The sequence below is a fragment of the Diabrotica virgifera genome, chromosome 2 (assembly GCF_917563875.1).
Source record: "Diabrotica virgifera virgifera chromosome 2, PGI_DIABVI_V3a".
NCBI classification, from domain to species: Eukaryota; Metazoa; Arthropoda; class Insecta; order Coleoptera; family Chrysomelidae; genus Diabrotica; species Diabrotica virgifera.
The window spans coordinates 279,830,629-279,858,452 of NC_065444.1; the positions used below are offsets into that span (position 1 = coordinate 279,830,629).

The following is a 27,824-nucleotide window of genomic DNA, read 5'->3' on the forward strand; positions in this document are numbered from 1 at the left end:
TAAATATTTCGTGTTGGTATCATGTGACGTCACGGGCTATGACGCGGATGACGTGCAACGGTAAGTAAATCAGACGGAGTATATCTTGTTATCTATAGCCTTTCTATTTATATATATCATGCCTCTATCCATACTGTACCGGGCAGCTAGATTCGCATCACCAGAAGACCGTAGATGGGCCTCGCAATATGTGGAGGTCAGACAAGCTTTCGGTGAAGGGCATCAATTATACCGGTTTGAAGAAACGCCGGGAACCAGCTAGCTTAAATCAAGGAAAAGGTTTATGAGAAACATCAGCGTCGAACCACCCGAACTGTTCCACCTACACACAGAACCACCGAATGGAATGACCCTAGCGGACCGTCAACCGCATACGCACCGGCGCTTCCCGTTAAAACAGAACCTCATCAGATGTAAAGACAGAACGACGCACTCTGTGAATGTGGGCAAATACAAAAATGTGCAGCACCTGAGGGTATGAAGACTTTGCCCAGCACAGTGCACCCTCGATGATATATGGCTCTCAAATAAATACAAAGGGTGTAGACGGAGCCCGATACTGGGTAGAAAAACTGTAGTCGGATCCACACTCGAAAAAGTATAAGTAAATTAAGGTTTAGGAAATGTTAAAACTATATATTTACAAATATACACAATTTACATAATATCTTAAGTTTTACAGTTATTACAAGTTACTAGTATCTGGTTGACTATTACTAATTTCGTTATCGTATTGAGGACTGCTACTTGTGTTGCTCTGTGAAATTGGATACTGTGTTTGTAGCAATGGAGATACATGGTAACATGGGCCGTCAACACATATGGGGCATAAGCTTCCTGGAAATACTCCCAACAATTTTCTGCAAAAAATACATTTTTAATTAATAAATTATATTTTTTTCAATGTTTGCATGGTAATATAAAAACAAAATAATGAAAAGGGAAAATCCCACTGGTTGGCTCTATAGGTAGGTACCATGGTTTAACAAAACTTATAATAAAGTAAAAACTTCTGATGTGTGACTCATTGAAATTATTCAAAAGGATTAAAAAATGATTCCAAAGCGTTTTCGTTTCTTTCGAATCATCATCAGTGAAAATATCTTAAAGATCATTGAAATGAGCCTCATATCAAGGTTTATGAACCATTCGATTTCATGTTGAAAATATTGAATTTTAAAAATGTTGTGACATTAAGGTCGATGTTACAGGATTTCACTTTAAAGGAACATAGAGATCCCTGCTCAAAAAAGGGGGCATTAGAGTCCTCCAGTTGATAACAACTACTTTCCGTTGGCTGGTATCAACCCAATAGAACTAGGTAAAAGAACTACTACAAGAGACTATCTCCAACAAACACCCAGAAGATACCAAATCCATGGACCAGAAATTAACATAGGAGAAAACCTAACTGCTTAGCTTATAAAAATGTAACAAAAAAGAGAACTTCTGTTGGAGTGAAAGTAAAGAGGATGATAAACTCCAACAGAAGTAGAAAAGAGAAAGAAAACTAGATGTAACTTACGGAACAAAAAATGAAAATAGAAAGAAAATAGCTGCTCGTTGGAGAAGCCGAAGTAAGAAAATATATACTACTTACAGTAGTATTAGTAAAGGAGGATGCAAAGAGGAATAAAAATCATGAAAAATAAAAGAACCTATATGGATAAGAAGGAATCCCTCCAAGCCAAATTGGTATTTGTGATTATAAATTCATGATTCAAGGCAAATTAGATCTGGATCAAGAGTTCTCCTCTGACATTACGTTAGCCAAGTCCACAAGTTAATAATTTGCAGTCTCCCATAACCACGACTACATGTTTTTTGGAACCTTCGATATAGTCTCTTCTAGTATTGAACAAGTAACGGAAATACCTGGACAAAGGAGGGAGAGATTAAGTACAAAAAGCAAATAGATTGGCAGGATACCTTAATAACATTTTATAGCGAAACCGGCATATTAAGTCAAGAATTCATAAAGCCAGTGTAAGATCAATAATGACATATGCATCAGAAACATGACCCGATACAGCCATAACACAAAGACTACTGGAAACGGCAGAGGCGAGAGTACTGAGAAGAATTACAGAAAATAAGCTGAGATATCCAAAGATGAGTGAAAACATTAGAAGAAAATGTAACGTACAGTGTATAAACGAATGAACACTAAGTAGGAAAAATAAAAAAGAATCAAATAACCACTTAAACAGAATGAGGAGACCCCTAAGGTCAAAATAGCAAAGGGGGAAGATCATCAATAGGCGGAAGAAGTATCGGACGAGCGGGTAAATGATGGAGTACCACACCTTCCATAGAGAATAGAAGTATCAATAGAGGAAGAAGAAGAAATATTCTCCTTCAATATTTTATATAATATTTGCTCTACTTCATCATCAGCCTCAGTTGTCCGCATGTGTACTTAGAATAGAATGTAGAATATTTTTTAGAAGAGTAAAGGTAGGTAACATTATTTTCCACAGTTTTATATGCTAAATATGAAAATATGAAGAAACATGATATTTTCACTAATCATTATGTGCAGTAATGACTTTCCGGCTTTTATTAATATTCAAATTCATGTTTTGTTTGAGAATAGTTAAAATATCAGCCAAAAAATTAATAGAAGATAACAGTGGATAATAGTTATTTATGATATAAGTGTTAAAAAAACAGCATGTGAAGGTTTGTAGAATGAGCGAAGAGAATTCTGCAATTCACATGAGTGCCTTAAAAATGTACTTTTAACACGTATATCATACAATATTTTTTCTACAACCGGTAAAACTGCAGTGCGAGAATTGATATTTTTCTACAACCACTATTCAAAGTGCACTTTTCTGCACGGTTTTATGTTAGCAAACTTGATATTTTCTCACAGTATAAGATATTTGACATTAGTGTGCAGAAAAGTGACGTTTCTGTGCCGCAAAGTGACGTTTCTGTGCCGCAAAGTTCTTTTCTGCACAGTTGACTACCTCATTCTGAGTAACGTTATATTCTGTTTACATCCGTGGACTACCGCATTCTGAGTAACGTTATATTCTGTTTACATCCGTGGTTAAACCTTAGACAAACATATAACCTATAAGACAATTATTATATTTAACTATAGCATAGAAACTGAATTATGGATGTTACAACTGTTTTATTTTACAATTTTATTCTTATTAAACATTTTATAATTATCAAATAACCAATAAGGATTTAGCAACCTGTGCAAGAGACGTCGAATGAAGTAGGTTTTGTGTAAATCCGTGACTGCATAAATATAATGTCAATAATGTGTAATAATTGTTTAAATTTAAACCAATTAAGGCAGTGCATTAATTTTTTAACTGATTTCTGTGCAATTTATTTAGGTATAAGGAATTTAAATTGATTAGTAGGTATTAATTAAATACAGTTTAAAATGTATCACATAGGTACCTATTATAATTAATCGTCGTTTGGAAATTGTGATTTTTATTTTTAGGAAAAACTGTGCTTGTAGAAAAAGTATAGTGTGAAACACGTGCAGAAAGGTAATTTCTCACTCGTTTGAATTGCGGCACTCGCTTGCGCTCGTACCGCAACTTTTCAAACTCGTGAGAAATTAGTACCTTTCTGCACTTGTTGCACAATATACTATTTCCTAACTAGTGCGGAAAGTGATACTTTCACGCACGAGACTGCCGTTGACCCGAACGACGCGATGGCGGAGTTCGGGCAAGCAGTCGAGTGCGGGGAAGACACTTTCCGCATGAGTTAGGAACAATATTTTTTCTAGGGCCGTACGTTTGGAAAAAAGCCACAAAAAATAGAGTTATATAAATTTTTATTTAGAAATGAAAATACACAAATTAATTCTTTGACAAGGTTGTCAAAACCAAACTTTCAATATAATGGGTTAGGGACCGTTTAAGTATTACGTAACGCAGGTTGGGGGGGGGGGGCGGTCAAAAATCTTCAAAAATTGCGTTATGCAATAGTCAAACTCCCTTACCAGGACGACGATATTGGTTTCCATGACGACGATTCAAAACCATTGTAATTGTCTACTGATCTGACTTTTAAATATTATCTATGTCAAAATAATTTTATTTCATCGAATTATCAGTAGTAATCGCACAAGAACTCTAAAATTCTACATTAATTTTAGAGATCGAGTGCAATTTGTTGCGATTATTTCGTGAATACAACTGTTCAAAACCAAAATTTTATTGTAATTTATTTATGTAAGTACAAATTAGTACAATTAAACACACAGTAGTTATAAATATTTGACGGTTGAAAGTCATCACTTTTATAATTTTTAAAACATTAATTTCCATTCATTTCATTGAATGTATTTTTTCATAGCAACGAAGGGCATATGACGTAATATACTTGACGACGTGAAATTATCAAAAATTATCAGTTTAATTTTTATTTCTGTAGCTTTCTATTGGTCAGAATCTCCTATGAATGAAATAATCGCGCTAATTTCATTAAAACATGAACACAATAAGATAAATTTGAAATAAAGTAGTAAATTATATGTGAATATTAGTTTATTGCATGTATTATAATATACTATAATGCCATATTACAAGGTAGGTATTTTACTTTCCCGCGCGCCGTGCCTGAAAATTTACGTTCACGCACGCCGTGCGGGAAAGTGCAACTTTCGGAAACGAAATGCGTGCGTAAAAGTGGCTCTTTTAGGACGGCCATAGAAAAATTCATTTTTCAAATTGCGCAAATTTTACTATTAATATTAATGTTAATACATAAATGAAATATAAATATTTTGACGTTTGCTTTCAAAATTTGACATGTCACTTTTAACTGCAGTGCCTTAAATTTTTTAAAGCACCCAGTGCTTTAAAGTGACATCTGCAGTGCCTTAAAAGTTTTAAAGCACCCAGTGCTTTAAAGTGACATTTTTAAGGCTCCTATGGAGTGCTAAAAATTGCATTTTTAATACGTTTGCAGAAAAAGATATTTATTAATGTGTCTATTATTACTTAAATATATTACAACTTCTTTTTGGTAGTTTGCTATGTTTTTTTAAATATTAATTAATTAACTATAACTTTTTACTACATATTTATTTGTCTTTTCCGGTTAAATTTTATCCTTCACAATTTAAATTTTTTACTACCACACTTTACAACCCCCAAAAAGAGATAAATGTACACTTATCATTGATCTCCTAATCAAACATGTTAAATCTCACCCATAGGTACAGCTTAGGCAAACATACACGTGGGCTCCCTACCTTTTTATCCACATCGTTTAACATATCTGGCTATTACACTAAATTCATTTGTATTTTTAAGTACCCCACTAATGGTAAGTATAATAAGGGTTGTTATGTCGCATTTGCATGACAATTTCCACTAAGAATAACAATTAGAAGAGTTTAAAGGGGCCATTGAGATGTGAAACAATTCTGGCAACACAGGTGTTTCCAAATGATACAAGAAAGATATTTATCAATTGAAATATTATGGGAATCTGAGGTTAATTAGTAGTAATTAGTGGAAACGGATATTATTTGTTTGTTTTAAAAACTTTGAATAAACTCTTCAATTAGTAAAGAAAAAGTCGTACCAACGAAAATAGGAAAAAGTAATGACATGGGTTCATTCAGTGGCGTAACAAACTCCGTCGGGGCCCTCCCGCAGAATTGGAAATGGGGCCCCCTTTAAAAAATTACTAAATGCGACATGTGTAACAAATACCTATAATTATGTGTTACAGACCAGTAAATCAACGTAAAATATGACGATACCGTGTAATTTTCAGTGTCACCACCGAAGTGGTCAACTCAAGACTTTTCGAGTTGTTTATGAGTAAAAATGTTTATTGTTCAACAAAGAAACCACGTTTTTAGTCGATGTTTCGCAAATAGTTCAGAGTAAGTATTCGATCGAAAAGAATATTGTTAACAAAAATGAAGTCTATCGACTCAGTAAAAGAAAAGTTGTAGCTCTTGAAAAGTTTTTCTTATTCGTCAAATACCAAATCGAATATTTCAACGTGAAATAACTAAAAAATGAAATACTTTTCAGGGAAACTCAGAACTTTTTTAAAGTGTTTAAAATAAGCTTTATTTTTTACAAAAGTTTCTAGCATCAAAACTAAGCCAGTTACGCTAAAAATACAGTTAATCCCATTTTTTGGTAAAAAAAATTTGTGAAAATCTCCCCCTATTTAGCACCCCAAATGAAACTAATCATTATCGCCTTACAAATTACCTAATTTTTTATATGACCTGTAAGTTTCACCGGTTTAAAGTGCCTATTTTTAAAAGGGTTCTAGTTAAAGGGCTTGAACGAGTCACTAATCACGAGTATATGCAAATTTTAAACAGAGATATCTTAACCAATTTTTGTCTTACAGAAAAACAAAAAAAAATCCAAAATATTTATAAAAGCATGACCTACATTTCTTTACTCTTTGAGATTTTTCGTATCACTAATACTTTTTAAGTTATTTCGAAAAAAAGCATTTTCCAAAATAAAAAAACTGTTTTTACTATGAAATCAATTTTTTTTCAAAAATAAGAACTTCGAACCAATCAAACTTACAGATCATATAAACAATAAATATTTAAAGTAAATGGTAAAGCGTTATAATAAATTTTATTTGGGGTGCGAAATAGGGGCAGATTTTGACGATTTTTTTTTTAACAAAAAGGGACCAACTTTATTTTGAACGTAATTCGTATAGTTTTGATGCTAGAAACTTATAAAAAAAAATAAAAATAAAGCTTTTCTGCAACATTTAAAAAAAGTTTTAATTAGTTTTCCCCGAAAATTGCTTCATGTTTTGGTTATTTCAGGTTGAAATATTCGATTTGGAATTGGACGAATAAGAATAATTTTTCATGAGTTTCAACTGTGCTTTTATTGTGTCGATAGACTTCATGAATAAGTACACCATTTTTTATATCTTATAAGCTACATTTTTGCTACAAATATTTCTTCGATATCTAATATTTAATTCGATAAATACTTTTTTTTGAGTTATTTACGAAAAACCCGTCTGAAAACATTGTTGTTTTTTTTGTTGAAAAATAAACATTTTCACTGGCAAATGACTTGAAAAGTATTAACATAGAAAAAGAAACTCTATAGAACAAAAGTTGCTTATAATTAGTCAATTTATACATTTCCGGGATTATTTTAAACGTATGTTTTTCACCCCAAAGAGTGGTGTCACCCCCGAAGTAAAAGCAACCAACGGCATAAATCCAACTTTGAAGTGGAGTGTAACTAGAACCTAAATCCAAATTGTCAAGCAAATACGTCCGTCGCGACGCTGATAATTTCACTCCAAAACTCTCATTTACTGAGCATTGGTGTAATCATGCATTTTTTATGACGACTTACATTTTTCATCTTTATTGGTATAGAATAAAATAGAACAAAGATTACTAAATGGTTACATAAGTATTATTCTATGAGATGAACAACTTTCTTCGTGCACTATCTACTATCAGCGAATATATCTACAATTTTATTAATTCGGATGGACAACTTCATTTTCAATACTGCACTTCTTAAAAAAATGTATGTATGCAAATAATATAACAACACCTTTTTACATATATTAGACAACAAGATGGGGCACTTGACATATTGGGGCCCCCCGTAAGCTTCATCCTGCAAGGCGCCTCTGTTACGCCTCTGGATAATCGTATCGAAATACTAAAACGTAGGTAAAGATTAAAGAGAAAACCCATTTCTAGATTTAGAAATATTGTTCTAAAATTAGGCAAATTGCAATCTCAAATCTTTGAATAGTCACGTACAAAGCATTATAGTTTATTGTCGCCACCCATAAAAGTTAGTGAGACCGGAAAATATTTTTCTAGATATGAGATGATTCACTTGCCGAATATGCCTATTTAGAAATTTACGTTTTTAAATTTAAACCCACAAAGTAAAATCATATACCTATAACAGATTTTTACATAATAGCAGACGACAAGATGGGGCCCCTGCTCGATCGGGGCCCCCCGCAAGCTTCACGCTGCGGGGGCCTCTGTTACGCCCCTAGGTTCATTGAATGAAGATAGAAGACTACACTTTTGCATAATAATTGCAAATGGCAACAATAAGAGAAGTGAAGCAGTAACGGAGCGAATACTAGCAGGCAACAAACTGGAGATACCATAGGCTTATGAAGGACAAGAACTTATCCAGAAATATAAAATTGAAAATATACAGGGTCGCAATAAGCCCATTACTTACATACGCAGCTGAGACACTGTGCCTCGCAGGTCACAGGTAACGATGAAGAAAAATTAAGAATATTCAAAAGGAAAATCCTCAGACGGATTATGGGCCCGATAAGGATACGGAAAACGGAGAAATGAGAAGAAGAATGAATCATGAAATGATAGACATAATGAAAGGAGAAGATATAGTTAGATTTATTAAAGCGCAGAGACTGAGATGGTGGGCACACATAAAGAGAAGAAAAAACGATATTTTGATTAAGAAGGTCACCAGATGGAAGCCAGAAAATGAAAGGCAAAGGGGAAGGATCGGAGAGAGATGGGAAAACCAGGTCATGAGAAATATCAAGATCCTGAAAGTGAGAAACTGGAGGAAACTATTCACATATCGAAATGTGTGGAAGAAAATTGTAACGTAACAACAAACTTTGACAATGCAAAAGAAGAATGCGGAGTGATTCACCACAATAATTGTATGAGAGAGCTCTAAGTAAGAGCGGCAAATATTCCAACAAGAATGAAAAGCCTTGATGATGATGATTACAAAATGCTATTCTTATCAGCACCAATTATTATTTATTATTATTGAAGAGAATGACTGGAAAATGTTGTGTTAATTATTTATCAAATACAGTAGGAAAAATGAAAGAATACCCATGAACGAACATATAAAACACGCTGTATTTTCGTGTCACCGTGTCATACAAAAAATTGACAACGCAAGTACATGTAATAATTATTATTACATGTACTTGCGCTGGGCAATTTTCTTTGTGACACGGTGACAGGAAAATACAGCGTGTTTTATATGTTCGTTCATGGGTATTCTTTCATTTTTTCGACTATACATAGCTATCTATTAGCTATTCATGTAAGAAATACAGTTCTGTAAACATTTTATAATTGTTTACTGACCTGTAATGATGATCAATGTGGGCCTTCTCTATCCTTTTATCCTTGGCTCTTCTGTTCTGGAACCAAATTTTGATTTGAGTTTCGGACAGTCTCAGCGATTCAGCTAATTCACATCTTCTCCCCCTGCTAATATACTCCGACCTCTGAAACTCTATCTCCAAACGCAAAGTCTGTTCACTGCTGAACGTGGTCCTTTGTCGTCTTGGCCTACCTTCCTTTCGACGTCGTCTTGCCACTGGAAAAGGTTTATGGTTATAATAATAAAATATAAATGTTAATTAAATAAGAAAATATACGGTTTCGTTTTAATCAAAACGAAACCGTAGATTTTCTTATTTTGTTAATGCCATACTCTGCATAGAGTACAAAGACTCGTTTCATATGGGCTCTCTGAACCGCAAAGTGGAATGTTTTCCTGGCGGTGCCTTTTGGTATGTTATACCTGGGTTAAGCAGAAAGCTTGAATTGAGTCGAAATTCATTTCATAAATGTTAATTCCTGAAGCAGTCATCGGAAAAACCAATTTAAACTGCCATATAGATACCAAAACAGTACAAATTACTGCATACGGCTAATGGAAGCATTAAGCAACGACTAATGTAAGCGTTCAAAGAAATTGATCCTGATGCACGAAATAGTGGGTTTAAAAGAAACGAAACAAAAACGAACTACGTGACCGTCAAAAGAATATCTGACAATGAAAATAATATCGCAATAGACAACTATACCTACCATTGAACGTGTGGATGTCCACACATATCTGACATAGAAATCAATCAGAAGAATTCCGTAATTAGCCAAATTAATGCAAGTATTTCCAGTGGGAATCGTACATGCCATGCTAATAAAAGATTGATGACGTCGAAATTATTAGACAAAAGAAGCAAAATGACTATCTACATATCATTGATTAGGCCCGTAACCCAACTTAGGACATTCGAGAGAAAGATACTGAGAAAAATATATGGATCGGTGCAAGAGGAAGACGGCAGATGAAGAATCAGGAGAAACGACGCGGTTAATGAATTAAATCAACGGTATGATAATGCAGTGGCGTGCTGGTCATATAAATGAATCGGTGCAAACACCGAGAGGCCGCGGCCTCTTGAGGCCGGTCAAATAGGTTTTCACAAAAATTTTTCGATGTAACAAAAAAATATTTTTTTAATTTCTAATTGGATGTTAATTTTGCTAATAATATTAATAAAACATTTTAAAAAATCAAATTTTTTTGATTGTGAAATGCAGTTTAAGTAAATGAATAAGACTCTATAGTCTATAATACATAAATAGATTGCTACAGATAATATTATTTATTTTCATACATACAAGTATATTTATGGTTTTCCAATTTCCTTCAAACATGTATGTACTCTGCAGAATTAAAAAATGGAAAAACGTCTTGCTCATTTTTGGCCGAATTATTGAAAGTATCTAAAAACGATTTGATGAAGACAAATCAAATCGTTTTATGATGATATAAGCACTCTACATCCTAGAAATTTTGATACAATAAAAAATGGTATACCTACCTTTGATGTCATTTAAATCATTTACTGAACAATTAAGAAAGTTTTATCCTACCATATCTCCTACTACAATTAGAGAACTCATGGATTTTGCTGATAAATGGATTGTATTAAAATTGGATTTTGCAAAATACTGAGAGTATACAAGATTTAGTTAATGTTGAATATGTTCAGCCTACAGAAAATATGAAGGATGATATTAATAATCCAAGTGATAATGAACATGAAGTAAGAAATGACAATGTTGATATCGTGAAAACCTCACCTCCGTGTGTATAGCTTGCTGTTACGCTGTTTTGCGTAAGTACAACTTATGTCAGTGCGTGCTTATCCAAATTTAAATAGTTTAATATAATGCATTTATTAACTCTTTCAGTGACACAAGTATCTTGCGAGAAAAGCTTTTCAACATTGAAATAAATAAAAAATCGGTTAAGAAGTACTTTAACACAAGATCATTTTTATGCTAATGGCTATAGAAAAAGAAGCTTTGTATGAGCTTAAAAATGATTAAATAATTGACGAATTTGCTCAAAAGTCTATTTTAATGCGAAAATTATTGATCGAGGGTTAAGTAATTATTTTATAAAATAATTTCAAAAGAATATTTAGTTTATTGCGTTGTATTAACATTTTTTTAAATATTGTTAAAGTAAAGTATTTGCACTGTACTTGTATTTGTACTCTCGTGTATAATTGATTTACTAAAATGGAACTTAATAGATAATTGAAAAATTCTCAATTTTATTTTACTTGTACCTTAATTACCTTAATCAAATTCATATTAAATTGATTTAGGAAATTATGGGTTCTGCCTTACTGCATACAATATTGTCATACATGTCAATTATTATTTGTAAGATTTATTATTCTTAAATGAAAAAATATAGCAAATTAAGAAAAAAATCATTGAATTCAAAGTTTTATGTTTGATTCAAAAATAATTTATATTTTTTTTTGTTTTTTTTTAAATACCGAATAAAACATCCTGCTAATAAAAGGTAAAATGAGGATGGGAGGCCGCTTTTCTATAAAATCCCGGGCCGCTTGAAAAGTTCCAGCACGCCACTGTGATAATGTAAGATTTGTGAAAGGTTGTCATGGCTGGGACATGTCCAGAGGCAAGAAGATACAAAAACAGCAAGGAAAATAATACAATGGATGCCCATAGGAAGACGAAAAAAGGAAGGCAGGCCGCGTAACGAGAAGGTTGGATGACATGGAAGACGACGTGAAAACCATGAATGTAAGACAATGGAAGAAAAGAGCACAAGAAAGAGAATGCATAATTAGGGATGGTCACAAGCTCGAGCTTAGCTCGGCTTGGCTCGAGGCTCGGTTACGTTTGACGAGCCGAGCTTCGAGCTCAAGCCGGTTTGTTTCTTGCGAGCCGAGCTTCGAGCCAAATCAAATTTATTTCTCTCTACTATATTTTAAGTAGTAGTACTTTTCAGATGTCCATTTAATTAAAATAATTTTCAGAAAACAAACAAATGAAATAAAGAATGCGGAAAAATCCCCTTACGAACAATTCACACATCCACTACTTCGGGCTGGGAAAAATTTTTTGAATAGAATCAAAGATCCAAACACCAGTTCTTAGAAATGTGTTTCGCGCTCTTCAACCTCTCTGGGCTCATCAGTGAAAATGAGAGGTTGAATATCTTCAGGCACATTCCAATCAAAAAACAACATGAAGATATTCAACCTCTCATCTTCACTGATGAGCCCAGAGAGATTGAAGAGGGTGAAACACATTTCTAAGAACTGGTGTTTGGATCTTTGATTCTATTCAAAAAATTTTTCCCAGCCCGAAGTAGTGGATGTGTGAATTGTTCGTAAGGGGATTTTTCCGCATTCTCTATTTCATTTGTTTGTTTTCGTACGAGTGGTCTTCCAAACCAGTAACTTTAGATCTTTTGATCACTGAGTGTGTTTCAAAGATGTACGTCTTTTGTTTTTAATAATTTTCAGATTTAATAAGTTTGCAACAAACACCTTGCATTGAAACTAATGTAGAAAAGATAACATGTTAATTAGCATTTTGTACTATGATTATTTATTTTAAATTCCTCAGTTTCCTTTCTACAAAATTGAAGATGTCTAAAAATTTAATTAGCATTCAAAATATAAATTCCTAATTTTTAAAATATTCTCAGTAACAATTTGCAATACTGCTGTTTTCAAAATATACTGATAATAACATCAAAACAATTAGTCCATTGAAATGTTACATTTAGTGTGCATTTCTTAGAGGAGTCAATTTTATTTTTTTTAATGTGTAGGGGGGTTCAGTAGAAGCTTAAGTTCAAGTTTTTGGGGTTGAGGCCTTTGTCCCCCGGCCTCCATCTTGGAAAAAGAGGTGCAAAGGGCTTTCGCGCTGTATCTCGTAAACTAGCTACCCTACAGAAAATTTAATTTCACATAAAATGAAGCAAATTAAATTTTCTACAATTTTGTATTTATTACTTTTTATCGTAAAGTGACCAACAAAAAAGTTATAAACAAAAATAAGGGAAAATTTTGTAAGAAATTTCCTTTTGGAGGTTATAACTTTTTTTACGTTCATTTCACAGTAAAATAACATCAAAGCGATTTTGTAGAGGATTTTTCAATAAGCAATTTTCACTATAAAGTTCTTTAATTTTATTTATGATCTAGGTTTTACAGCGCTCCAAACTTGACCAGATTCTCGAATTCTCGTAGAAAAATAATGCTTTTCTATCTACATATATACTAGACGAGCGGCATTAACCGTTATGCCAACCACGAAAATCAAATTTAAGGTGAATGATCAATTTTGGTACATTTTTATGTTTTCGAGGTCGCTGAATCCGAATATGAAGTTTATTTTTATCTAGAGTTGGTGGAACATGTTAAAAAAATAAATTTTATACAAGAATGCCAAAAATCAATTTTGATGATTCTTCAAATTTACCTCGCTGTATCTTTGGTCGCTGTAAATATTTCCCTTTAAAAATTTTACTATGTCATCTTTGAAGTATGTAGATAACAATGAAATTTGTCCAATATGTTTAAACACATTAAAAAAGGAGTTGTTAATTTATTAACATTTTGTCATCATATTTCGTTAGTTTCATGTTTACTTAAAAAAGTTGAGTGACAAACTTTTTAGTTTATAATTTTAACCAACATAACAATAAAATATAGTTCATGAAGAAGTTTTTTGGAAAATTTTAAGTCAAAATATTTAATAGGAAAAAAGTTATGTTACTTCATATACAAGCGGCACACCCAAAAAAAAAACGCTTATATCTCGAGATCCTGACCACGGTGTGGTGAATGGCTAATTTTTATCACTTTATGATTTTGATACCAAAAATCGTTTTTTTGCTCTGTTTAAGAATTTTGCATTTTGCGGTTGCGTCATTCTTCTTCTGAAGCGGCGAATTTGTCCTCAAACAACTTCTTGGGCCTTTTCTATATATGCTTACAGTTATAAGTTTTATAGTGGGAAGAAAGGTCAAAAACAGATTAATTATAGCATAGGAATGTTAAAATCATAATAAATTGTATGAATCAAAATATATATAGATAGAAAAGTAAGCCTAACTTTTGTTTTTATTGTATCCCTGTGAGCATTCGAGAATCTAATCAAGTTTGGAGCGCTGTAAAACCTATATAAATAAATAGAATTAAACAACTTTATAGTGGAAATTTTTCGCTGAAAAACGCACTACAAAATTGCTATAACGATTATTTTATTTTAAAATGAAATGAAAAAAAGTTATAACATCCAAAAGGAAACTTGTTAAAAAAAATTTACATATTTTTGGTTATATCTTTTTTGTTGGTCACTTGACGATAAAAAGTAATAGAAACAAAATTGTGGAAAATTTAATTTGCTACATTTTATGTTTAATTAGATTTTCCGTAGGGTTGGTAGTTTACGAGATATAGCGCGGAACCCCTTTGCACCCATTTCCAAGATGGCGACCGGGGGACAAGGATGGCGACCCCAAAAACTTGAACTTAAGCTTCTACTGATCCCCCCTACACATTAAAGAAATAAAATTGACTCCTCTAAGAAATGCAAGGTACGGCCTAAAAAATGTAACATTTTAATGGACTAAATACACAATGAATTTATATTTTATTTATTGTACCAGGCAAATTTACAGAAAAGTATACAGTACCTAACCAAAAAACAATCAGATATTATTAGTTTGTATTGGTTTTCTTTTACATATTAGTCCATGTGTGAAGCCACTTTCGTATGAAAAATGTTTCTGACTCGATTTCTTTGCGGATTCCTGTTCAAAAATGTCCCCTTTAAACAAATCAGAAGGGTGCCGGGTGAAACAATTTTTTAAGCAAATTCAAAATTACTTTTTTGCATCGAAAAATGTATTTTTAGGTTTATTTGGGTAATTATAAACAATAAAGGTATCTTGTCATATTTCTGAAAAGTTGATAGTTTTCGAGTTATAAGCGATTTAAAATCTGAAAAATGCGGAAATATGCATTTGCGGTGCTTGAAAACTCTTAAGTTTTAATAAAATGACAGATCTTTTTTATTTAAGATGACCCAAAAATGCTAAAAACATATTTTCTCGGGCAAAAGGGTGATGTTTTGGATTTGTTAAAACAAATATTAAACAATTTCTGCCCAAAAATTTCGCCCGGCACCCTTCTGCTTTGTTTATAGGGGATATTGTTTAACAAGAATCCACAATGAAACCGAATCAGAACAGTCAGACACAGGCAGCATAAATCCGGACCCCGGAAGTGTCATCGGTTTTCGAAACGGACCCTCAGGGAAACTAATTGGTGACCCCTGTTCTAAACAATTTTCCCAGTATCATCATCATTCTCTTTGCCTTATCCCTATGCGGGGCCGGCTTCCCTAATTGCATTTCTCCACACAATAGGGAACTTGCACATTTTTTTTATTAGATAATAATGTTCAGTTTTGTTTAAAAATGAGATTTCCAAAATTTCACGCTTCAAAAACTCGTAATAACTTAGAAATACATATTTAAAGTCTTCTGCGGTATAAAGTAGTTCAAACGGCCCGTGACGTCACATAGTTTTGCATTAGTTTTTATTATGGTTATATTTCGCTGTGTCTAGGTACACGATAACGTGTACGCAATTAAAAAAGTTAGGTAGACGCGAATTAAACTTCATCAAGCCAGTGACGTCATTATTTAGCTTGCGCAGTGACTATATATTTTGGTACATGCTATTTTGATATGTTTAGTGTTTGTTTGATAGAAACATATTTGTTAAGGGAAGGGAAGCAGAACTATTCGGATGTTTCAAACTTAATTGTAATAAATCAATGTATATATAAAAGTATATATTTAGGTTAGTAAAATAATTATATGTATTTAGTTTACATGACATGTAGGTACAAAATATTGTTAAAATAATTTTTATACGTAAGTGAATTATTATAATCAACTATTCTAAATGCAAAATAAGCCACAATTTAACTAAAAAAAAAAATTTATTAACGTTTAGACGTCCAAATCGGATGTCATTGTCAAAATACAAAAATTAGTCGGATTAAATAAATTATTAGAAAAATTTTTTGTATTTTGACAACGACATCCGGTTTAGATGTCGAAACGTTAATAAAATCAATTTTTTAGTTAAATTGTGACTTAGTTCTCATTTAGAATAGTTGATTACAAAAATGCCACAAGGATAATAGCCTTCAGAACAAGTTAATTATTATTGTGAAAGCTTTAGGTCTTCCTTTTATTTTAATCTTTTACGGTAATACTATTTCATTTATAACTAAAAAAAAATATATATTAATTTATAGTCTCTTATCTTTTTCGTACTGTTTTAAAATGTTCTTAAACTCATTAAAAGAACTAAATAATTGTCCACACTCCGTAGTTAATTTAAAAACAAACACTAAACAAATAAAAAATAAGAAATCACTGACACTCTAACTTTTTTATTTGCGTACACGTTAGCGTATACCTAGACACAACCTTATATTTAGGTATATTCTTCTTCTCCTTCTTTAGTTTATTGGCCTCCACCTACTTGGGTATTTGGCAAGCTCATCGTCGTGGAATAAGTCAAAAATATTTATATTCTAATGACATTTATCGTATATCATTGTAATAATATATACCAGTTTGTTAAAATTGTAGTTTTATACTGTTTTTGAAGGAAAGGAACGAAGGTTTACTATTGAAAATAAAACCATTTTGTAAAAGTACAAATTTTCTATGAATAGGTCTAACGATCAAAATACTTGTAACGTCACATAAATGTATTTTCTACTGACGTTTATAACGTCTAATTTAAAATTCTGTTTACTTTATTGGAAAAATGTAAATGTAAAACCAAGTGACGTCACGATGCGTTTTGGACCACCTGTTTTAATTTGAATTTTTAATCGTCTTTAGGGGCCAAACGAAAGACAAACAAAACTTTTTTATCTTTGATACATGTTTTAAATTATGTTCTGTTGTGATTTATAACATTTTTTTCGAATTTAAAAATTTATGCAAGTTCCCTATTCTATCTTGGGCCATATCAATGTTAATCCCCTTTACCAACATGTCCTGCCTTATCGTCTCCCCCCAGGTCTTCTTTGGTCTTCCTCTCCTACTCCTTCCAGGAATCTGCACTTCAGCTATTCTTCGTATTGGGTGGTTAACGTCTCGACGTTGAACATGACCAAACCATCTTAACCTATGCTCTCTCATTTTGGCATCAATTGGTGCCACACCTAGACTTCCCCTAATATACTCATTTCTAATTTTATCCTTCTTTGTCACTCCACTCATCCATCTAAGCATTCTCATTTCCGCCACATGCATTCGCTGTTCCTCTTTCTTTTTCACTGCCCAACATTCAGTTCCGTACATCATAGCTGATCTTATGGCTGCTTTATAGAATTTTCCCTTCAGCTTCATTGGAATTTTTCTGTCACACAACACACCACTCGCTTCTTTCCACTTCATCCATCCAGCCATAATTCTACTGCATGCATCTCCATCTATTTCTCCATTACTCTGTAATACCGATCCTAGGTACTTAAAACTATTGCTTTTTACAATCATTTCACCATCCAAAGATACCATTTTATTTGTAGTAGCTCCATCTTTAAATGAACATTCCAAATACTCTGTTTTTGTCCTACTAAGTTTTAAACCTTTTTCCTCCAGAGCTTGTCTCCACTGTTCCAGTTTTTGTTCTAAGTCTCTTTCACTATTTCCTACTAACACGACATCATCAGCATACATTAAGCACCATGGAATGTTACCCTGTATTTTCGCTGTTATCTGGTCCAAAACTAATGAGAATAAATACGGACTAAGCACAGAACCTTGATGCAATCCTACTTTCACATGAAATTTATCAGTCTCTCCCACACCTGTCCTAACACTAGTCGTTACTCCCTCATACATATCCCTCACAATCTTTACATATTCACCAGGGACTCCTTTCTTATTGAGTGCCCACCACAGAATCTCTCGAGGAACTCTATCATATGCTTTCTCAAGATCAATGAATACCATATGAGCGTTTGTTTCTTTACTCCTGTATTTTTCCATCAACTGCCTTATAATGAAAATTGCATCTGTTGTTGATCTACCCTGCATAAAGCCAAATTGATTCTCGGATATTTCGGTCTCTTCACGTATCCGTCTATCAATTACTCTTTCCCATATTTTCATGGTGTGGCTAAGCAGTTTTATAGCCCTGTAGTTTGTACATTGTTGTATATCTCCCTTGTTTTTGTAAACAGGTACCAGTATACTGCTTCTCCATTCGTCTGGCATTTGTCCAACTTCCATAATTCTATTAAATAGACCTGCTAGCCACCTTGTTCCTGTCTCTCCCAATGCTCTCCATACTTCCCCAGGAATATCATCTGGTCCTACCGCTTTTCCTTTCTTTATTTTTTGAAGCGCTTGAGCCACTTCCTCGTTGGTTATTTTGGTGACCATTGCTGCTACTGTCTCCGTTGACTCTACAGGCTGTCTGTCAAATTCTTCATTTAATAAGCTGTCAAAGTACTTTCTCCATCTCTTTTTGACATCCCTTTCGTGAACTAGTATTTTATTATTTTCATCTCGGATACATCTAATCTGATTAAAATCTTTTGCTTTCTTTGCTCTCTGTTTGGCTATTTTATATATCTTCGTTTCGCCTTCCCTGGTATCAAGTTGATCGTATAGGTTTGAATACGCTTCTGCTTTAGCTTTTGCTACTGCTACTTTCGCTTCCTTTTTGGCGACCATATAGTTTTGAAGATCTATGTCCGATCTGGTTTCTTGCCACTTTTTATATAATTTTCTCTTCTCTTTTATTTTTCCTTGTACTTCATTTGACCACCACCAAGTCTCTTTATCTTCAAACTTCTTTCCTGACGTTTTCCCAAGTATTTCAATAGCCGTCTCTAAACAATTTTCCCAGTATACTGGCGATATTTCTTTGCGAGGTATTGGGTTCTGTTTGTTCTTCTTATCGTCGTCACTTTGTTCGTTATCAGTGTCAGGAACATAATCATCGTCTTCATCTGAGGAGTCTCCAAAATCATCTTCGATGGTCTTAGGTTCATCTTCATTCGCCCACAGCTTTTCAGCATCCCACTCTAATTCTTTTGTTGTCAGTGGACGCTAATATTTTTTGCTTAGAATCTGCCATACTAGCAAATAACAAAAAATCACCTCAAAATTTTAATACCCTTCAACTGCACACTGGGGTCCGAAGTACCCACAGCTCCACTAAAAGCGTCACAGCAAACTATACAACAAACTCATGCGGCGAAGCGATTGTCTCTCAACGTACCTAGTCGGTTGTTAACTGAATTTACATGCAAGGGATCGCCAAAGACGCAGAAATGTGCAAGTTACATTGAACTATTCATGTGCCTGGGTTTTTCAGACCCCAGTGTGCTGTTCCAGGGTTAATTTTTGAGGCAGTAGCTCTAAATAATTGTTTTGAGCTACATCCAAACCATTCTCTCAGGTTCTTAAGCCATGAAATTCGTCTTCTTCCGATGCTTCGTTTGCCATCTATCTTTCCTTGCATTATGAGTCGTAGTTTGCCATACTTCTCGCCCCGCATCACATGTTCGAGATACTGTAGCTTTCTTTCTTTAATTGTAAGTTCCACTTCCTTTTCTTTACCTATTCTTCTCAGTATTTCATTGTTCGTAACTCTATCTACCCAGGAAACCCTCATAATTCTTCTACAGGTCCACATTTCAAAGGCGTTAAATCGTCTCATTGTCTCTACATTTAACGTCCATGATTCCACTCCATAGTATAGTACACTGTATACATAACATTTTGTTAGGCGTACTTTAAGAGCTAATATTAAATATTTGCTACATAGGACCTTTTTCATTTTTATAAAATTAGAACGTGCTTTTTCGATTCTGACTTTTATTTCTGTAGTGTAGTCATTATTTTCTGTTATAAGTGTTCCTAGGGAAGTGTACTTTTTTACTCTTTCGATCTGCTGGCCCTCTACTATCAAGATTTCGTTAGTATTATGGTTGTTTTTACTAATTTTCATAAACTTCGTCTTTTTGATATTGAGAGAGACTCCGTACTCCCTACTACACCTTACTATTTTACTCATGAGTCTTTACAGGTCTTGTAAACTATCGGCTATTATTACTGTATCATCTGCATATCTGATGTTGTTAACTAAGACTCCATTTACTCTTATGCCGACTGTTTCATCTTCCAGAGTTTCTCGCATTACCTGTTCAGAATAAGCGTTAAATAATAGAGGTGATAGTATGCAGCCTTGCCTGACTCCTCTCTTAATTTTCATTTCTTCAGATGTTTCCTTTTCAATTCCTACTATTGCTCGCTGATTGTAATAGAGGTGTGTTATTAGTCTTAAATCTCTTTTATCTAAGTTTTTATTTTTTAGGATTTTCCTGAGTCGATCATGTTTTACTTTATCAAACGCTTTATTGTAGTCTATAAAACAGACGTAAAGAGGATGGTTAACATCCAAACATCTCTGTGTCAGCACGTTGAAGGAGAATAATGCCTCTCTGGTACCCATATCATTGCGGAACCCATATTGAGTGTCACTAATATCCAGCTCCAGTTTAGAGTGTATTCTGGCGTGAATAATTTTCAAGGTATGTGACATTAAGCTTATGGTTCGGTAGTCACTGCATTCTTTATTGGCATTCACTTTCTTTGGCAAACACACAAATGCTGATGTCAACATTTCTCTAGGGATGATCCCTGTAGTATAGATAGCGTTGAACAGTTCTATTATGTCCAGGTTTTTCTCGTTGACCAACTTTATCAGCTCGCTAGGTAATTCATCTGGACCAGCAGATTTATTGGTTTTCATAGAGTTTATTGCCTGACTAACCTCTGATTTGGTTATCTCTGGGCCTACATCTCCCGTTTGGCTATCTACGGATGTACTAGCTTCTCTCTGGTCATGAAATAGTTCCTCGACGTACTCTTTCCATCGTCGTAGTTTTCGTTCTGTCTCCATTATAATATTTCCATTTTTGTCGAGCAATACATTTGAGGTTCTTCGATTTCCTATTTCGGCTAGTTTTTTGACTTTTTTATGTAGGTTGAAGTTGTCATATGTGATTTGCAATTCTTCTATCTCTTTACATTTTTCAGAGAAGTAGGTTTCTTTCTTCTTCTTTAAGTGCCGTCTCCTAATCGGAGGTTGGATATCATCATCACTATCTTTACTCTATCCACCGCTGCTCTAAAGAGTTCTATAGAATTGCATCTAAACCAGTCCCTTAAATTCTTTCCCCATGACACTCTCCTTCTTCCTATACTCCTTCCGCCTCTTATCTTTCCCTGTATTATCAGTCTTAGCATTTCATATCGCAGTCCCCTCATTACGTGTCCCAGATATTGTAACTTTCTTATTTTTATTGTGTTTATTATTTCGCATTCTTTACCCATTTCTCGCAGTACTTCCGTGTTCGTTTTCCTCTGTGTCCATGCTATTCTAAGCATTCTTCTGTAACACCACATTTAAAATGACTGTAGCTTATTTATGTGTTCTTGCTTTAATGTCCAGCTTTCAAGTCCATATTGTAGTATCGAGAACACGTAGCATCTCAAAGCACTCACTCTCAGTTCTAAGCTAAGGTCTTTGTTGCAGAGAACTGTTTTCATTTTTACAAACGCATTTCTTGCTATTTCTATCCTGGTCCTTATTTCCTAGGTTTCTTTAGCCTCCCTAATTTTTCTTCTTATTTGGTTTTGAAGCTGTTTAATAGCGGGTCTTATTAATGGTTTTGTTTTTTCTTCTTTCATTCACTCTAGAATTTCCTCCGTCATCCATTCTTCTTTCTTACATTTGGTTGTAGTAAGTCAATATTTTAGCTAATACTTAATACTTTTTCTAATGCATTTATTTCTGCTACGGCTGATACTTTTGTTTGAGAATAAGTAATGCAGACTACAAATATGTATTTTCAACATACAGTTTGTACATTTTACATTCACTATTATGTTTTCGAGCTCGGCTCGGCTCAGTTCGAACTATTCGAGCCGAGCCAATACGAGCCACGAGCTCAACCTACAGCTCGAAGTTCAAGCCGAGCTTCTCTCTCGAGCTCCTGAAGCTTGTCAAAAGCTCAGCACGGACCGGCTCGAGTCCATCCCTACGCATAATTATTCCATTTACTCCTATTACCTTAAAATTACAAGATACATCTCACTATTGCAGTATTGATCCATAATTTTCGAGCCCAATCTCACTAAACGGCCAATTTTAGTTATAAACAACAATAATTCCAATTAACCAAACTGTTTATTGCTATCAACAATGGCGTCTACATTAAACCTAAACCGAAGTAAAGCGTTGGAAATTCACGCCGTATTTGCTTCGTCGTGTTCGAGTATTCAGCAGAATTATTGTTGTAATCCGATTAGGGAAAACTTCCAACAATATTTTGATGACAATGACAATGTCTATCTCCCCCGGCAATATCTATTTGTCGACCAACGAAATCCCCGATTCGTAAAGCCGGAATTCACGCGTTTTTCGAAAGCAGACGTTGAAAATAAGATATTTATTTGTTATTTTTGCAATCCCACCTTAAATTTATATCAGTATTCTAGCACGAGAAACATGGAGAAATATAAAAAGAATCAGAATAGACAATGAAACCTTTAAAAATATTTTATATGTAGGTACATACCTATGTATTGTTCAAACTAGTGGTAGTGAACGTGGTGATTTTAAAATCACGCGGTGATCAGTGACAGTGATTTTAAATAACGGTGATTTTAAACAGTGACCGTGATCACCGTTCTTTTATCGAACTCTGGGTTGTGCTCAAATCTCTGTAGTCCTTACAAGGAAATATGTTAAAAAGTTAGAAACAACGCAAAGGGTAGGTAATGGAACGAAACATGCTTGGAATATCTATAGCATTGATGAGCCACACACTAAAAGTATTTTTAAAAATAATTCACAAAATAATATTTAATAAATTAGAAGAGGACATAAGCGCCACACAGTTTGGATTCAGAAGTGGACTGGGAACACGGGAAGTTTTGTTTGGTCTGAGTGTGTTAATGCAAAGATGTTTGGATGTAAACCAAGACCCCTACGTATGTTTCATAGATTTTGAGAAGGCCTTCGATAAAGTCAGACACCAAAAGCTGTATGAAATCCTAAGAAGCAAAACCATTGACAATCGCGACATTAACATTATATTCAGGTTGTACTGGGGACAAACAGCAAAAATCAAGGTTGATAGTGAGTTAACCGAAGAAATTGAGATTCGTCGAGGTGTGCGTCAGGGTTGTGTGCTTTTTCCACTACTATTCAATATATATAGCGAAACAATATGTCAGGAAGCGCTCCTAGAGCAAAACATTGGTATGAACATTAACGGAGAGTTAATTAACAATATACGACACTCTGATGACACGCTAATAGTAACAGATCTTCTTCTTCATGTGCCGTGCTCGATTATCGAACGTTGGCTATCAAATTGGCTATAGCAATTTTGTTAACGGCAGCTCGTAAAAGGGATGCAGAGGATCTGTTATACCATTCTCTCAGGTTTTTAAGCCATGACGTTCTTCTTCGATCTGACCCTCTTCTTCCGTCTACCTTGCCTTGTATTATTAAATGGAGTATATTATATCTCTCTGGGTGTCGCATAACATGGCCAAAATATTAAAGTTTTCGATTTTTAACTGTTCTGACGACTTCTATTACTTTTCCCGTCCGGTGCAAAACAACTTCGTTACGAACTCTATCCACCCAACTTATTCGTAGGATTCTTCGGTATACCCAAATTTCAAAGGCTTCCAATTTCTTGAGAAGAGTATCTGTTAAAGTCCAACCTTCGACACCGTACAAAAGAGTAGAGAACACATAACATCTCACTAATCTAATTTTAAGATTCAAAGTAATGTTGTTTCCACATAAAAGTTTCTTTATCTTAAAGAATGCAGCTCTGGCCTTCTCTATACGTATTCTAATTTCTTTGCTCATGTCCCAGTTCTCATTTAGATTACAACCAAGGTAGGTGATACTGTTAGTTCTCTCTAATTGTTCACCATAAGCTGTTACTACTTCCGGTTGTATTGGCGTCTTACTGACAACCATCACCTTGGTCTTTGCGGTGTTTAGCTTGAGTCCATATTCATCACACGTTGTGGTAATCCTATTAATCAGATGTTGAAGTTCTTCATAATTGCTCGCAATTAACACCGTGTCATCCGCATATCTCAAATTATTAATATTGACGCCATTCATTTTGATACCACATTGAGCATTATCCACTGCTTTATTGAAAACAAACTCAGAATAGACGTTAAATATTAGTGGGGACAAAATGCAGCCCTGCCTTACTCCTCTTCGTATTTGAAGTTCTTCAGACGTGTCCCAGCCAATCCTGATGTTTGCACGTTGATGCCAGTAAAGATTTTTGATAATGCGTAGGTCTTTATCATCAATACCCACTTTCTGTAGAATAGCAATCATTTCCGTATGTTTTACCCGATCAAAGGCCTTCTCAAAGTCAATGAAACACATATAAACCGGATGTCCGACATCTCTGCATCTCTGTACCATAACCTGAATACTAAACAGTGCTTCTCTGGTCCCAAGGTTATTGCGGAATCCAAACTGTGTATCACCAAGCTGTTCTTCTATTTTTTGGTACATCCTAGAGTGCAAAATTCGTAGAAATATCTTTAAAACATGACTCATCAAGCTAATGGTTCGGTAGTCACTACATCTTTTCGCGTTTGCTTTTTTAGGTATCGTCACAAAAGTCGACAGCAGCCAATCCGCTGGTATATAGCCAGTTTGATAAACTTTATTAAAAAGATGAAGGAGAGATCTTTTACCTGAATTTTCGAAGAGCTTTATTATTTCATTCGGTATTTCGTCTGGTCCCGTCGCTTCTCTGGTCTTTGCTAATCTTATTGCTTGTTCAATTTCGTCCATAGTTATGTCAGGTCCTGTAACTACTTCGTTAATTTCAAGCTCGGGCCTTTCATCATTAAACAGTTCCTCAATGTATTCTTTCCATCTGTCTATTTTATCCAAATCAGTGATAATCAGTTTTCCGTCTCTATCAACGATGTTATTTGCATGTTTTTTGTTCTAACCGGTGAGTTCTTTTATTTTTTTATACATATTAAATGAATCATGTTTTCTCTGCAACTCTTCAATTTCTAAACATTTTTTTTTTCAAAGTATGTTTCTTTTGAAACAGAGTAACAGATAGTAACAGATAACCTAGCAAATTTACAGTATTTGATGGAATACATAAACACTCATACCAATAAGTAGGTATGGTCTAAAACTGAACATCAAAAAGACTAAATTCATGATTGTAACAAAGAAGCTATACACCAATGTGAATTTAACTATAAATAAAAGACTAAGTTTTCACTCTAATGGTATATAGCATATCCCACCAGAATGAAAACAATGGGAACCTTCTCTGGTTACACCTCCGAGGCTTCTACAATTTGCAAGCCATACGGATGCTGAGACTAAGGAAGATGAGGGAATTCCACAATTTACAATTCACGTCCCATCTGCTCAGCGCGGTAAAGTTCCAACGAGACTGGTTCCCTTCATACTCCACACAGAGTAAATGTAAATAAAAAATGAATAACCATTTTCAATTTCGTTGCAAAACGAAAATACAGCCGAACCATATTCCAGTCCAATCAGAGAGTGCTGCAAGCACCTCTACCGGTTTCGAAACTTATTAGTCTCTCATCAGGAGGCACATATGCTGCTCTCCCTGATCCAACCAAAACAAACCCCAGCGTGCAGTCCCGAATTGCAACGAACGAAATGGCATAGATGCCCTAGCGGCAACTGCTAGCAAAAGACTAAGTTTTCACTCTAATGGTATATAGCATATCCCACCAGAATGAAAACAATGGGAACCTTCTCTGGTTACACCTCCGAGGCTTCTACAATTTGCAAGCCATACGGATGCTGAGACTAAGGAAGATGATAAATTGTGGAATTCCCTCATCTTCCTTAGTCTCAGCATCCGTATGGCTTGCAAATTGTAGAAGCCTCGGAGGTGTAACCAGAGAAGGTTCCCATTGTTTTCATTCTGGTGGGATATGCTATATACCATTAGAGTGAAAACTTAGTCTTTTGCTAGCAGTGGCCGCTAGGGCATCTATGCCATTTCGTTCGTTGCAATTCGGGACTGCACGCTGGGGTTTGTTTTGGTTGGATCAGGGAGAGCAGCATATGTGCCTCCTGATGAGAGACTAATAAGTTTCGAAACCGGTAGAGGTGCTTGCAGCACTCTCTGATTGGACTGGAATATGGTTCGGCTGTATTTTCGTTTTGCAACGAAATTGAAAATGGTTATTCATTTTTTAACTATAAATAATCATCCAGTTGAAAGAGTTACGTCCTACAAATATTTAGGGGTTTGCTTCACTGATACTAATGACCAGACAAGAGAAATCAAGAGGCGAATTGAGATAGCGAGACAATCGTTTGTCAAAATGAAAAAGTTCCTATGCAGCCGGGACATAAATATAAACTTAAGAACGAGAATGTTAAGATGCTATGTTTTCTCCGTTCTGCTGTACGGCATGGAAGCTTGGACACTGAAAAAGATAAACATAAAAAACATTGAGGTATTCGAGATGTGGTGTTACAGGAGAATGTGGAAAATACCATGGACAGAAAGAGTAACAAATCAAGATGTTTTGCTGAAGATAAGGAAGGAATGCGAAGTCATAAAAATCATACAAACGAAAAAACTGGAGTATCTAGGCCACATAATGAGAGGAGAAAAATACTCTCTGTTAAGACTCATAATCCAAGGAAAAATTCGGGAAAGAGAAATGTGGGACGTAGGAGGATTTCCTGGTTGCGAAATTTAAGGGAGTGGTATGGGCGCAGTTCAATACAGTTGTTCAGAGCTGCAGCCAACAAAGTTAAGATTGCTGTGATGGTAGCCAACCTCCGATAGGAGACGGTACTGCAAGAAGAAGAAGAAGAGTTGCTCCAAGTATCATTAGCAAAAAGAAAAAATTTTGCGTCGATTTTTAACTTAGTGATATCAAGAAAAAGTATAGGACCCAATACTGAACCTTGTGGTACTCCACATACAATATTTTTGAGATTAGAGTCAGTATCGTTTGCTCTAATAAGTTGTTTCCTATTATCCAAGTATGTAATATTGGAACCAATTCAAAAAAAAATACTTCGAATTCCGTAGAAATTTAGCTTTTTTATCAATATGTCGTGAGTTACACAGTCAAAAGCTTTGGCATAATCACAAAAGATAATATACTGTGATAATGCTATAATAATGTCAAACTTGTTTATTAATATTAGTTAGACTTAATTAAATATAATAAACTAATATCATTACTAATAAATGCACAAGCTGATAAAATTCACACAACAATCGACCCTTTTTCCTCTTACTACTTTCTCTTGTGGCACCCCTCTTGGGATTGTTTCCATCGGATGCACAAATCAATTATGAATTATCTCCGGTTAATTAGCCGTCCTCCTTCCTTCAGGTAAAATATTAATAGGTTTCGTGTAAAACTTAATAGTTTTGACCATATGGGCCCTTTTGTGACATCGAATAATGTTCGCTCACCTATAAGGGCTTCCCCGCTTCCGTCAATCACTGTTTGTTGTGTTGACTGAAGAGTGCGAAAGATCGCTTGCTTGATTTTGATTCATCCCCA

General features: G+C 34.4%; 1 protein-coding gene across 1 annotated transcript in view; it reads right to left on the reverse strand.

Annotated features, from left to right (window-relative positions):
- Positions 1 to 615: 615 nt before the first annotated feature.
- Positions 616 to 27,824, reverse strand: part of LOC114332117 (homeobox protein rough-like) — a 45,880-nt gene continuing 18,671 nt past the window's right edge. The window contains exons 2-3 of the mRNA XM_028281849.2: positions 9,125 to 9,359; positions 616 to 860 (exon numbers count right to left, since the gene is read on the reverse strand). Coding sequence (XP_028137650.1) covers positions 686 to 860; positions 9,125 to 9,359 — 410 coding nt within the window. The 3' untranslated portion in view covers positions 616 to 685. The remainder of the gene's footprint in view (positions 861 to 9,124; positions 9,360 to 27,824) is intronic.